General features: G+C 43.8%; 1 protein-coding gene across 5 annotated transcripts in view; it reads left to right on the top strand.

Moving 5' to 3' along the window:
* The window catches only part of CHD5 (chromodomain helicase DNA binding protein 5), a 276672-nt gene that overhangs the window by 220991 nt on the left and 42131 nt on the right, over positions 1 to 13550 (top strand). For all 5 annotated transcript variants that reach the window (XM_088447742.1, XM_088447741.1, XM_088447740.1 and 2 more), the window contains exons 28-33: positions 2406 to 2494; positions 4773 to 4906; positions 8052 to 8196; positions 10024 to 10183; positions 11445 to 11524; positions 13296 to 13422. In XM_088447742.1, the coding sequence (XP_088303868.1) occupies positions 2406 to 2494; positions 4773 to 4906; positions 8052 to 8196; positions 10024 to 10183; positions 11445 to 11524; positions 13296 to 13422 (735 nt within the window). The remainder of the gene's footprint in view (positions 1 to 2405; positions 2495 to 4772; positions 4907 to 8051; positions 8197 to 10023; positions 10184 to 11444; positions 11525 to 13295; positions 13423 to 13550) is intronic.

Genomic DNA, 13550 nt, shown 5'->3' with positions numbered 1-13550 from the left:
TAGGTTTAGGTTTCAGTGGTCTCAGTGAACCCTAAACATTTCCATTCCACAATGTAAAAAGACACACATCCCCATCATCGGTTTGCCCCTATTCCAATGTGCCCTACGCCATTGGAGCAATCTTTTAAACATGATTGGGGTGGGTCGTGTAAGCCCCTGGTCCCTCTGCCAAACAACAGTAAAAGGCCATGCGTAGATATGGTTAATGGAAGAGAGGCTGAGCCCATGAAGCTGACTTTTACTCCCTACACAGCAATAATTGTGCACAAGTACTAAGCTGAACACATTTGTAAGGATAAAGGGCCTGATTCAGAGCCGCTCGTAAGCGGCCGCTCGTTCGCTCCGAGCGATGTTCACACATCTGCGCATGCGTATGGGTCGTAATGCGCATGCGCCAACCAGTCATTGCGGTCGGAAATCGAGCGCTCGCTAAATAGCGAATGCCTGCTAATTTGAGTGACAGAATGAGGCGTTTGTGGGTGGTAACAGGGGAAGGTGCTTGAAAATGGGGAGTGGAAATCCGAACGCAGGCGTGCCAAACGGTCAAAACGGGCGTTTTAAGGGTGTGCATAATTAACAAAGCAGCGTCATCGACCACGTCTTAGCCTGAACTGTTCGCATGATTGCGGTAGGAAAATCCAACCACAAGCACTGCGAGCAGTTCAGACGCCTTTCGATGTACTCGATTAATCAAATAAATAGCGGAGATGACGTATGATGCGAGCGGCCAGGGGGCGTCTTTACAAATAGCGAGCGCATGTTTCGTTTGCTCGCTCAGACATAGAGGCGTCAACAGACCGCAAAGAGCGAGCGCTCAATTTAAATAGCCGGCCCCTTTTTCTGAACGAGCGAGCGCAAATAGCGTCCGGCTCTGAATCAGGCCCAAAGATCATTTGCATTAGGTTATTATTGAGCTTATACTGAATTCTGTCTTAATAATCATTAATGCTTTTGACCGCAGTTCATAATTCATGGAAAGTTGATGGCAGATAAAACATTCATCACAGCCATTATTGTCCATACTGCATCTGAGTGTATATGTCACTCATGTTAGATCTATAGATATTACAGAGAAAGGACTGGTCAACATCTATAGTCAGGATCGTTCTCCAACTCCCTAATAGATATTTAGTAAGACCACTTTTTATGTCTTTAAATGCTCACCCTAGTCCAGGGGTGGGGAACCTTTTTTCTGCCTGGGGCCATTTTGATATATATATATATAAAATTATTTGTGAGCCTGGTGCAGGCCACGCCCCCTCTGTGTGACGTCACATGGGGCGGGGCCACAATCGCCAGTGATTACAGGATGCTCGCAGCGGTGTGACCGTCTGAAGCCTCCCAAGGCCGCTCCAGGCAGCACTGCTGCATAGATTCTGGCTGCTGGGTGCCATTCTAGGCACCCTGCCATCCAGATGAGGCTAGCAGACAAAAGCTCCGAGGGCCAGACCAAGTGATTCCGCAGGCCTTATACGGCCCCCGGGCCTGAGGTTCCCCATCCCTGCCCTAGTCTAACAGCACCCACATACCGTATGTTAGTAATGCTTAATAAAAACACTCTACAGATGTGTCCGCACTCGTCTTTGATGCAGTCGCACCAAACAGCCCCTCTTGGCGCGTGTAAGTGTGTGGCCAGCATAAGTCTCTCAGTCAGCGTGCGATGCAGCGTCCACAGCTTTTTTCCACAAGTTCCACTTGTATATCATTCGCAGATATACGAGTGTCGCATCTCAAATTAATCAGCACCGTCTTCTGGTGCGTCCTAGCCGAATCGCATTGCGACATAGACACATTTTCGTCACAAAAAGACGCCCGACAGATCGTCACTGGACCTGTCGGCTCACTCACGCCAGGCATATCGCGCTGCATGGCATATTGAGGCTAGGGGGTCTATTTACTAATCAATGTTAGGAGACAGAGTGAAAAGTGATAAGGTGCCAGCCAATCAGCTCCCAACTGTCATTTTTCAAACACAGCCTGTGAGATGGCAGTTGGGAGCTGATTGGCTGGCACTTATCACAGACTTATCACTTTTCACTCTGTCTCTTATCACTGCTTAGTACATAGACCCCTAGATGAGAAGGGACAGATCTGTATGTTTTGTGTTCTGTGTGTACAGTATATTGGAAGCCCTATTAATATACTGTAAATTGCTGTTCTTTTCTGTTCACACACAAAAATGCCTATTGGAGCAGTTTTAGATGCCCCCAGAAGCACAAACACACCTGCGTTATACATCACTATTTTCTTAGAAAATTATGTTTTTGTAGCAAGAAAAGCAGCTTGCAGGGTGTATTTGGCAGGCAGAAGAGAGAGAGCCTGGAATCCCGGTGCAGTCTGAATTATTTTTACATCATCTCATGTTTTGTTCCGTAATGAAATATTTATTTCTTTCGTTCACATAGGTGGGAGGAGACAGTCTCGTAGACAACTTAAGAGTGATAGAGACAAGCCCCTGCCGCCACTGCTAGCGAGGGTTGGAGGGAACATTGAGGTACGTGTATAATGGGGCATGTGGTTGGGTGTGGTATTAGAGATAGACAGTAATTAGTTAGACAATGTCTAGATAGACAGCAGATGTTAGACAATCAATAGTTAAACAGGGATAAAAGTTTGACAGGGACAAAAGTCAGACACACTAAAGTTAGACATGTAAAAAGGTCAAGAGGGTTACAAGTTCGACATGACAATGGTCGAAACAAAAAAAATCGACATTTTTTTTTGTTTGTTTTTTTAGCCCTATTCTTCAACCTAACCCTCCCCTTGGTGCCTAATCATAACCCTCCCTCCTGGTGCCTAACCCTAACCTTCTGGGTAAGTGCCTAACCCTAAAAAAATATTTTAAAAAATGTGTCGACCATTTTTGTGTCGACCATTTTTATGTCGAACTTTTGACCATGTCGACCTTTTCACATGTCGAACTTTAGTGTGTCTGAGTTTTGTCCCTGTCTAACTATTCACTGTCTAACTTGTGGTGTCTATCTAGACATCTAGACATAGGGCTGAATTCAATTTGAGGCAAAAACGGGTTGGTCAATTTATCACCGATGACGTCATTTTCGCCTGTTTGAATTATCCCCGTATTCTATTTCAAAGACTTTTCACCGGTGTGAAAAGTGTTTGTTAAAAAACAGGGACAACTTTTCACCATGTTTTACATGGAGATAAAAAGTGCAGAATTGGGGTTTTGGGGTGCAGACTTAAAAAAAAATAGCCTGCATCCTTGGGAGTGTCCTTTAAAAGTCATCTGTGGCAAAAAAAAAAAAATTAAAAATCGTTGGGACCCCCCAAAAAATGTACTTTATTTTGGGGGCAAAAAAAAAATGTTGGGGGACAAACTTCTAAAGTAGCGTAATTTATTCTTGAGGGGTCCCCATGTATGCGGCAGGTGTTTCTTCATTGCGGGTGGTAGCGGCAGGTGCTTTTTTGAAGAATTTTAATAAATCATTTAAGGGACTTAAAAATATGCTTACACCCATTTTCATGTACCCCAAATTTGATGGGCATAGTTATTTTGCCACAAAAAATAAGCTAAGTGCTATTCTTCACCCCATTCTTGAAAGCTACATTAATGCACATGCCGCGGCTATTTAAAAACTCGACTCCCTTCAGCAGGCAAAAAGGGGGGTACCCATAGTGATCCCCCATGTCCGGACATCTTTAGGGGGGTGCCAGGAACATTTCCCGAAAATTCCCTGATTTTTTTCTATACTTGCCATTCGCCGGGTCCTGATTCCGCAGCTTCTGCAATTGAATACGGGGTTAAGCGGGCACGCGCCCGATACTTTATCTCCTGCCAAACCTCCGATGTGGGGCGAAAAGTGCGGACTTTTCGCTCCAAATTGAATACCCCCATAGTCTAACTAATTACTATCTATCTATAGTCGGGAACCTCATGTGGTCTTAATGTGCAAGTTACTGTTATGTTGCTGGAGAACGAGCTCTGGAATACCATGAAAGTGAGTTCCACATTTTTTGGGTTAGAAGTCTTGGGGGGCTATGTATCAAGCCTTGGAGAGTGATAAAGTGGAGAAGTTGCCCATAGCAACCAATCAGCGTCTAACTGTCATTTCATAGACCATGCTAGATAAAGGACTGGAGCTGATTGGCTGATTTGGGCAACTTCTTCACTTTATCTCTCCCCAAGACTTTTTACATCTCTCCCCTTGTCGGAAACATCTACATTACTGTGCACCTAATACTGACTGTCAGAATTCAATACAATGCTTTTATAGATTAGTTCCACCCATTTATAGTGGGCAAATATCCCAGGGACCCCACAGATTGGAAGACCTCACCCCCGTCAGCACACCAGCCGAATCTACCAGCAATGGATAATGCAGAGAGACGTCCAAATAGTGCTGTGTTAGTTTGTAACACAGATGCTGACGGGGTAGAGCCGCGACTATGCTGATCACAGCACTGTTTTGTACCGTAGTATTTTCAAGCAATCAATGCATAGGAAGGGAGGTCTTATTTGCACATTTGTACAGGGATTGGTATGTTCATGCTTTTTTATAGTGAAGCAGTTGTTATGGACTTCAGTGTGGAAAATTTCCAGAAGCACAGAATCGTGTGAAAATCAAGAGCGAGGTTTTCCCGTGATTCGGTCATATGTTTTAATGCATCTTCCTTTAGATTGTATTACAAATGTAATGTCATTTTTAAAACAAAGTATATATATTACAGTATATTTTATTCAACTTCGTTATTATGGTACTAAAATGCCTAAAATATTAACACCATTTTTTTTTTGTTTTTTTTGTTTTAAGGTTCTCGGGTTCAATGCTCGGCAACGTAAAGCCTTCTTAAATGCTATAATGAGATGGGGGATGCCTCCACAGGATGCCTTTAATTCACACTGGCTTGTCCGTGACCTCCGTGGAAAGAGTGAGAAAGAATTTAGGTACTGTAATGTGCTTTTTATTCCTGAGTCATCTGCGGGGCCTATAGGAGGTGTCATTTATTGGTTTGTTTCAAAGCTGTTTCCCACTAGGTGGCAGTAACCTTCCATCTTAGCATGTGATTTAATAAATGACAGCACACAAAGCAAAATGCTCTCTGGTGTATTGGTTCTTCATTGATTAGATTAAAAGTACAACATATTTTTATTTTTTTTTATTTATGCTAAATCCAGCCTGCCCAGAGTAATGTATTACTGGTCCATTATCAGAATACATTGGTGGTTGTGTCGAGCATGTCTAACAGTATTTGCATTTTTTTTGGGGGGGGGGTGGGTTTTCACATCCTTGGGTTTTATTTCTTTTTGTACCCCTGCAAATGCATTACAGTGTGGCATTTTTAGGTATGGTCTTAATATTTTTTTATTCTTTATTTCTGTGCAATATTGGGTTGTTGGAAAGACACGTGCAGATTAATAGTGACGGAAGCAAATATGCAATGTTCCCCAGTAGGTTAAAGATACAGTTTGGGGAAGGGGCAGGGAAGGTGGATCTTCCACCAAATGATTGTAGCTGAAGGGTTGGGTAAAGGGCAGTCCTCGTAGTGGGCTGGAAGGGAAATGTTTATAGCTGAAGGGTTGGGTAAAGGGCAGTCCTCATATTGGGCTGGAAGAGAAATGATTGTAGCTGAAGGGTTGGGTAAAGAGCAGTCCTCATAGTGGGCTGGAAGGGAAATGATTATAGCTGAAGGGTTGGGTAAAGGGCAGTCCACATAGTGGGCTGGAAGGGAAATGATTATAGCTGAAGGGTTGGGTAAAGGGCAGTCCTCATAGTGGGCTGGAAGGGAAATGATTGTAGCTGAAGGGTTGGGTAAAGGGCAGTCCTCATAGTGGACTGGAATGGTATGATTGTAGCTAAAGGGTTGGGTAAAGGGCAGCCCTCATAGTGGGCTGGAAGGGAAATTATTGTAGCTGAAAGGTTGGGTAAAGAGCAGTCCTCAGAGTGGGCTGGAATGGAATGATTATAGCTGAAGGGTTGGGTAAAGGGCAGTCCTCATAGTGGGTTGGAAGGGAAAGATTGTTACTGAAGGGTTGGGTAAAGGGCAGTCCTCAGAGTGGGCTGGAAGAGAAATGATTGTAGCTGAAGGGTTGGGTAAAGGGCAGTCCTCATAGTGGGCTGGAAGGGAAATGATTGTAGCTGAAGGGTTGGGTAAAGGGCAGTCCTCAGAGTGGGCTGGAAGGGAATGTTTATAGCTGAAGGGTTGGGTAAAGGGCAGTCCTCATAGTGGGCTGGAAGGGAAATGATTGTAGCTGAAGGGTTGGGTAAAGGGCAGTCCTCAGAGTGGGCTGGAAGGGAATGGTTATAGCTGAAGGGTTGGGTAAAGGGCAGTCCTCATAGTGGGCTGGAAGGGAAATTATTGTAGCTGATGTGTTGGGTAAAGAGCAGTCCTCATAGTGGGCTGGAAGGGAAATGATTGTAGCTGAAAGGTTGGGTAAAGGGCAGTCCTCATAATGGCCTGGAAGGGAATTGATTGTAGCTGATGTGTTGGGTAAAGGGCAGTCCTCATAGTGGGCTGGAAGGGAATGATTGTAGCTGAAGGGTTGGGTAAAGGGCAGTCCTCAGTGGGCTGGAAGGGAAATGATTGTAGATGAAGGGTTGGGTAAAGGGCAGTCCTCATAGTGGGCTGGAAGGGAAATGATTGTAACTGAAGGGTTGGGTAAAGGGCAGTCCTCATAGTGGGATGGAAGGGAATAATTATAGCTGAAGGGTTGGGTAAAGGGCAGTCCTCATAGTGGGCTGGAAGGGAAATGATTATAGCTGAATGGTTGGGTAAAGGGCAGTCCTCATAGTGGGTTGGAAGGGAAAGATTGTTACTGAAAGGTTGGGTAAAGGGCAGTCCTCAGAGTGGGCTGGAAGAGAAATGATTGTAGCTGAAGGGTTGGGTAAAGGGCAGTCCTCATAGTGGGCTGGAAGGGAAATGATTGTAGCTGAAGGGTTGGGTAAAGGGCAGTCCTCATAGTGGGCTGGAAGGGAAATGATTGTAGCTGAAGGGTTGGGTAAAGGGCAGTCTTCAGAGTGGGCTGGAAGGGAATGGTTATAGCTGAAGGGTTGGGTAAAGGGCAGTCCTCATAGTGGGCTGGAAGGGAAATTATTGTAGCTGATGTGTTGGGTAAAGAGCAGTCCTCATAGTGGGCTGGAAGGGAAATGATTGTAGCTGAAAGGTTGGGTAAAGGGCAGTCCTCATAATGGCCTGGAAGGGAATTGATTGTAGCTGATGTGTTGGGTAAAGAGCAGTCCTCATAGTGGGCTGGAAGGGAATGATTGTAGCTGAAGGGTTGGGTAAAGGGCAGTCCTCAGTGGGCTGGAAGGGAAATGATTGTAGATGAAGGGTTGGGTAAAGGGCAGTCCTCATAGTGGGCTGGAAGGGAAATGATTGTAACTGAAGGGTTGGGTAAAGGGCAGTCCTCATAGTGGGATGGAAGGGAATAATTATAGCTGAAGGGTTGGGTAAAGGGCAGTCCTCATAGTGGGCTGGAAGGGAAATGATTATAGCTGAAGGGTTGGGTAAAGGGCAGTCCTCATAGTGTGCTGAAAGGGAAATGATTGTAGCTGAAGGGTTGGGTAAAGGGCAGTCCTCATAGTGGTCTGGAAGGGAAATGATTGTTGCTGACGGGTTGGGTAAAGGGCAGTCCTCATAGTGGGCTGGAAGGGATATTCTTGTAGCTGACAGGTTGGGTAAAGGGCAGTCCTCAGAGTGGGATGGAAGGGAAATGATTGTAGCTGACGGGTTGGGTAAAGGGCAGTCCTCATAGTGGGCTGGAAGGAATATGGTAGTTGTTTGACCAATTTGATGGGAAGCAGAAGTGACCTGGCGCTTGTCATTGAACAGAGCCGTGGCTGTGTAGTGGGACTGCTAACACGTCCCAGATACGGTCCATCTTGTCCAGTTGAAACTTTTCTCATGGTTATGAATGCAGCACATGTTACTGAGTTTTACAGCGTTATCAATAAAGATAACAGTGATAGTCCCAGTGGAGTACCCAACCTGACTGCTTTAGGACTGGGTCTACAAAGTAGCATTAGAACTTCTGGTAGTGATTTGCGCCCCCACAGGTCACTTTGCCTATTTCAAGCTAATGCATTTTGCAGGGCATATGTCTCTTTATTCATGAGACACCTCTGTGAGCCTGGCGCGGACGGAGCAGAGACCTTTGCTGACGGGGTTCCCAGGGAAGGACTGTCCCGGCAACACGTCCTGACCAGAATTGGAGTTATGTCACTGGTTAGAAAGAAGGTGGGTGAGTAAATGTTTACACTAGCCATCAAGGTACACCATGCTGATTGTCAGAAATAAAGCTAATTTATGGTATACCTATGGTTGCATCTGTGGTTAAGTTGCTTTTTACATATCCTTTAGGTGACGAAACATACTTTCACCTTCTTTATTGCTCTTTCTTATTCTACTGCAATCTGTATTATACCAGCTACTGTACCTGACATTTCTCCTGTAACAGGGGACCCCCATGCGCTGTCTAGGACAAAGCAATTATTTAGTATTCCTTTCTGGGTGTAACAAGGTAGTGTATCTCTTCCCAGGAGTGTGGGTCGTTCTATTGGTTCAAATAAAATAATCTTTATTTTGATTAAAAAAATGAACAGCGCAAATGCTTCGTCCTGGAGCAAACTACTCTTCAGTAGTAATTTTCAGACAGTGCAAAGAGATTAAAGGTACAACGGCTAAGTTATATTTGTGACCCTGCAGCGTATTTCAGTCTATAGTTTAATATCCCGGTGATTTGATAGAGTGCCCCCCTAGTGGCAGGGGTAGGTAAACATAATGTCACTGTTGGCATCCTGTGGGACTAACATTGACCTGTCATGTGACCAGACTCACTATATATGGAAGTGAAGGCAGTCACAAACACTTTGGGGTTAGCTCATGGCCTGCGATGATGTCTAACATATGGAACAGACCCAAATACAATTAAATTAGTGAAGCAGTGCATTGGGGCCCTGGGTTTGGTTTGTATAGCCTCCTTATACTCTTTGTGGTCCAAAAGCACAGTGTAATTGGCTCCTGACTAGATTAATGCCTGTATATGTGTGTGGCAGGGGATTCACATTGTGTGTTTTCCAAAGGAGTGAAGTGAATAAACATTCTCTAATTGTACAGCAACATGTTATATGTTGGCACCATATAAATAGTGGCCCATAATAGTAATTAGTGACTTTTAAAGAGGACCAGCTGACTTCTCCCTTTAATATCAAATACCCCATAACTGTACCCTGTAGATCAGGGGTCTTCAACCTTGGCCCTCCAGCTGCTGTGAAACTACACATCCCAGCATGCACTGCCATAGTTTTAGCATGCTGTTATAGCAAAAAGGTGGCAGTGCATGCTGGGATGTGTAGTTCTACAGCAGCTGGAGGGCCAAGGTTGAAGACCCCTGCTGTAGATGTTTTCTGATCCCTCCTGATGTGCTTCAGTTTATGCCGCCATTGTTCACTTCAACAGGCCCAAGCAGCACATCCCTTCCTACCTCTGTGGAGGCTGGAACATCGTATATAGTGAGAGAGGCAGCCTCCTTTTCCCACTCATCCACAGTCACTGTACACATGAGACGCCAGCAATCGCCATCACCAGCAGCATCAGTCAGTATGGCACAGCTGGCTGCTGGCTGAGGGAAGGCTACGTACAGATATATGACTGGTCATTAGTAAAATAGCAGCAGACTGGAATAAACATTTATATAGGGAAGACAATGTATCTCCCAAAAATACAGAAAAGAAAAGTATAATTTTAGTTTTTACAATTGAGAAACCCCGATGGATCTTCTGAGTTAAGTGAACACAAATGAAAGATTCCTAGGGGGGTATATTCACTAAGGAGCGCGTTTTTAGAAGCGGAGATGTTGCCCATAGCAGCCAATCAGATTCTACTTATTATTTATCCAGCACCCTCTAGAAGATAATAGCTGGAATTTGATTGGTTGCTATGGGTAACATCTCCCCTTCTAAAGACCCGCACTTTAGTAACTTTAAGCACTACTGTCTGTCATTTATAGTGAATGACATAAACATCATTGTCTAATTAAACCTATGACCTGTTGTACATCCTAAGGTTCAAGAGTTTGAACAAGTCAACGGCAAGTACAGTACCCCGGATATGATCCCTGAGGGTGCAGAGAATAAGAAGTGTTTCGACATTGTTTCATCAGATCCCACCACGCCGGTTCCAGCGAGTCCTGCTCCTATACAGCCAGGAGCAGCTACAATACCAGGTACACTATGATCATTAAAATATTCCTTATAATCTATAATAGAATAGAACGATTCAACACTAGTATCTGTGCATCAGCCTCATTCCTGCTTACACCCCGTCCTTGGCTGGAGCTCCAGGAAAAGTGGCTGCTCCGGCTATTTTACTAAGTGCTTGTGCACCTTTATGTTATGGGGGTGATGAATCTGCGTATAAGACCTGAGTGAGACTATACGTTGCAGATACAAATAAAAGATGAAATGATGCAGTAATAAAAATATGAAATTAAATAAATAAAAAAATAGAAATGAAAGCTTTGAATGGTATAAATGTATTTTGGATAAAGGTTTAAGAGATTGGAACGCACACCGGTCAGATCACCTGCCTCTCTGCAAGGGGTATATTTACTTAAGTGAGAGTTTTTAGAAGTGGAGAGGTTTCCCATAACAACCAATCAGATTCTACTTACCATTTAACTAGCACCTTCTAGAAGTTAATAGCTAGAATCTGATTGGTTGCTATGGGCAACATCCCCACTTCTAAAAACTCTCACTTTAGTAAATATACCCCCAAATCTCAAATCTGACTGCAAAACTAGGAAAGTGGGTTAAATAAGTGATATTACAGCGCAAATTCAACGCAATTTTCAAATGCATCCATTTTGCTTTTCTCTGCAATGTTGGCTTTGAATCCAGCGATACTGTAGGCATGATGGGAACTTTGCGTTTGTAAATATGTGGTATTTGAATGAATCGGGCCCTCAGTGACTTTCAGTAAAGGTCATCACACATCTTTTCTCTGTTGTCTTTAAAGGCAATGATGCTCTCCTGATATCTGCGACATTTATTTATTACCAGTTATTTATATAGCGCACACATATCCCGCAGCGCTTTACAGAGAATATCTGACCATTCACATCAGTCCCTGCCCCAGTGGAGCTTACACTCTATATTCCCTACCACATGCTCACACACACTAGGGCGTAATTTTGTGGGGTGTCAATTAACCTACCAGTATATTTTTGGAGTGTGGGAGGAAACCGGAGTACTCAGAGGAAACCCACGCAAGCACAGGGAGAATATACAAACTTCACACAGTTAGGGCCGTAGTGGGAAACAAACCCATGACCTCAGCGCTGTGAGGCAGTAACGCTAACCATTACACTGTCTGTGCTGACATCTCTGTGTGTTATAAGTAAGCCATATTCCATGGTCTGTAATACTGTGAAACGGTGCACGGTGCACCTAATTACATCTACTGAGAAACCTGTTCTTCTCTTATAGAAAAATGTGAAATGCAATGTGCAGTAGCCGAGGAGACCGATAATGTGGACCAGAAGACCAAACCGCACTCGGAAGCCCAGGTAAAGTAACCAACCTCTTATAAGACCAAAGCCTGCTGCCAGGATACTGTACATGTACTGTGCATTGTTACATGCACCCAACATCACTCAGTCTGATGGATATTACTGTTCTTGTTCTGCCCTTTCTAACCTTTGATCATGATCACAATGGAAACTCCTTTGTATCTCAAATGAAAAGTCTCATGAACTTTGGGCCTGATTCAGACCCGGTCGCAAGCGCTGAGCGCTCGCAACCAGGTCGATGTTTGCCCACTGGGCATGCGCACGACGGAGCCGGCTCCGTCGTGCGCATGCTCAAGACCCGGCTAGCGACAGGTGCTCTGTCTGCCGTTTGGGGGCGGCTCCGCTGACATCACCAGTGATGTCAGTGGGAGGGCTTCCGGCTCTAATTGAGCCAGAAGGTTCCTTTTGAAGCCGATAAACATCATTCTAGTTATCTAGTTGGTGTTACAGTGCATGTAAAACTGCCAGTATCATTCAGATATACGTGCTCAATATCTCACAGATAGTAGGGGGAATTTATACATAAAAACTGGTGTTGGGGAAAAAGGTGCTAGTGAGCAATACGGTTGTAATGGTCTTTGTTCTGGTTCAGCTATTATCATCCTGTATTTATATAGCACCGCTAAGTGTCCATAGTACCGTACAGGGGAACGTTACAGCGATACATAGTGAGAGAAACCATTCACTTTGCTGGTTACAATAGATAGATAGATAGATAGATAGATAGATAGATAGATAGATAGATAGATAGATAGATATTAGATATATATGAGATAGATAGATAGATAGATAGATAGATAGATAGATAGACATGAGATAGATAGATAGACATTAGATAGATAGATAGATATGAGATAGAGAGAGATGAGATAGATAGAAAAATAGATATGAGATAGAGAGATGAGATATACATGAGATAGATAGATATGAGATAGATAGATGAGATAGACATTAGATAGATAGATAGACATGAGATAGATAGATAGATAGATAGATAGATAGATAGATAGATAGATAGATAGACATGTGATAGATAGATATTTATGTTTATATATAACTTACTTTATATTCATATATATTTAAAGGTTGTTCCCCCCACACACACACCAGCAGCCAAAACATCTATTATATTGGATTAAGGAATGTATTTAAGTGCAAATAACAAAAACCTATAACGAAAGAAAAAATGCTATACATTTGTGAATCTTACTAAGATATAAATAACAAAGTGAATATATAATGTGGATTATCCATTTACAGCCACCCGGCACTTCTGTTTACTGCAGTAATGGCATGGAAGTCCAGGAGCACCTTCTGCATAAGCAATGCACCAATGTTTATTTTATTTTTTATTAATACATACAGATGTGTCCTTGCTCATCTAGCCTCAATACGCCATGCAGCGCGATATGCCTGGTGTGAGTGAGCCGCCAGGTCCCGTGCTGCTCTACTAGTGTCGGGCGTCTCTTTTTTGCCGAAAATGCGTCCAAAACGTGATGTAACTAGGATCCGCCAGGAGTCTGTGCTGATTCATTTGATATGTGACACTATATGCAAAAAACCCGCCCGGCGCTAGCAGTGTCTCATGGGACCAGGCGCGCTGGGAGGGGCAGCAATGATTGCGGGCACATCTGTATCTCACTCTCAGTGCGCTACATTTGCTGGAAGTAATGGTATCTAGCATAAGGCTTAAATCGTGGGGAGGAACGGCTGGCGTCGTGCTTGTATTAAATACTGCTGAGATATTAAGATCATATACATCTCTTAGCTCCCACCCAAGCTGGAGAAAGACGATCTTGAGGAAAAACCAGAATATCTGGAAAATAAAGAAAATAGAAAAAAAGATTCTGGAGACGAGGAGGATGAGAAAGAGGCACTGAGCCAAAATCAGAAAGGTACGAAATGCCCCTCTACACTAACACAGTATACCAGAGAAGTAAGCAACATAAAGCACATGGGAAGCCCCAGTCTCCGGTATGGCTCCTCAGGGAGTGATATGCCGAACCAGCGCACTCTCTGGACA

Source organism: Taudactylus pleione, unplaced genomic scaffold (assembly GCF_031769625.1).
Source record: "Taudactylus pleione unplaced genomic scaffold, aTauple2 ptg000437l, whole genome shotgun sequence".
Taxonomy (NCBI): domain Eukaryota; kingdom Metazoa; phylum Chordata; class Amphibia; order Anura; family Myobatrachidae; genus Taudactylus; species Taudactylus pleione.
Note: the sequence above shows the minus strand (reverse complement) of the source record. Positions and strands in the feature narration are given on the sequence as shown.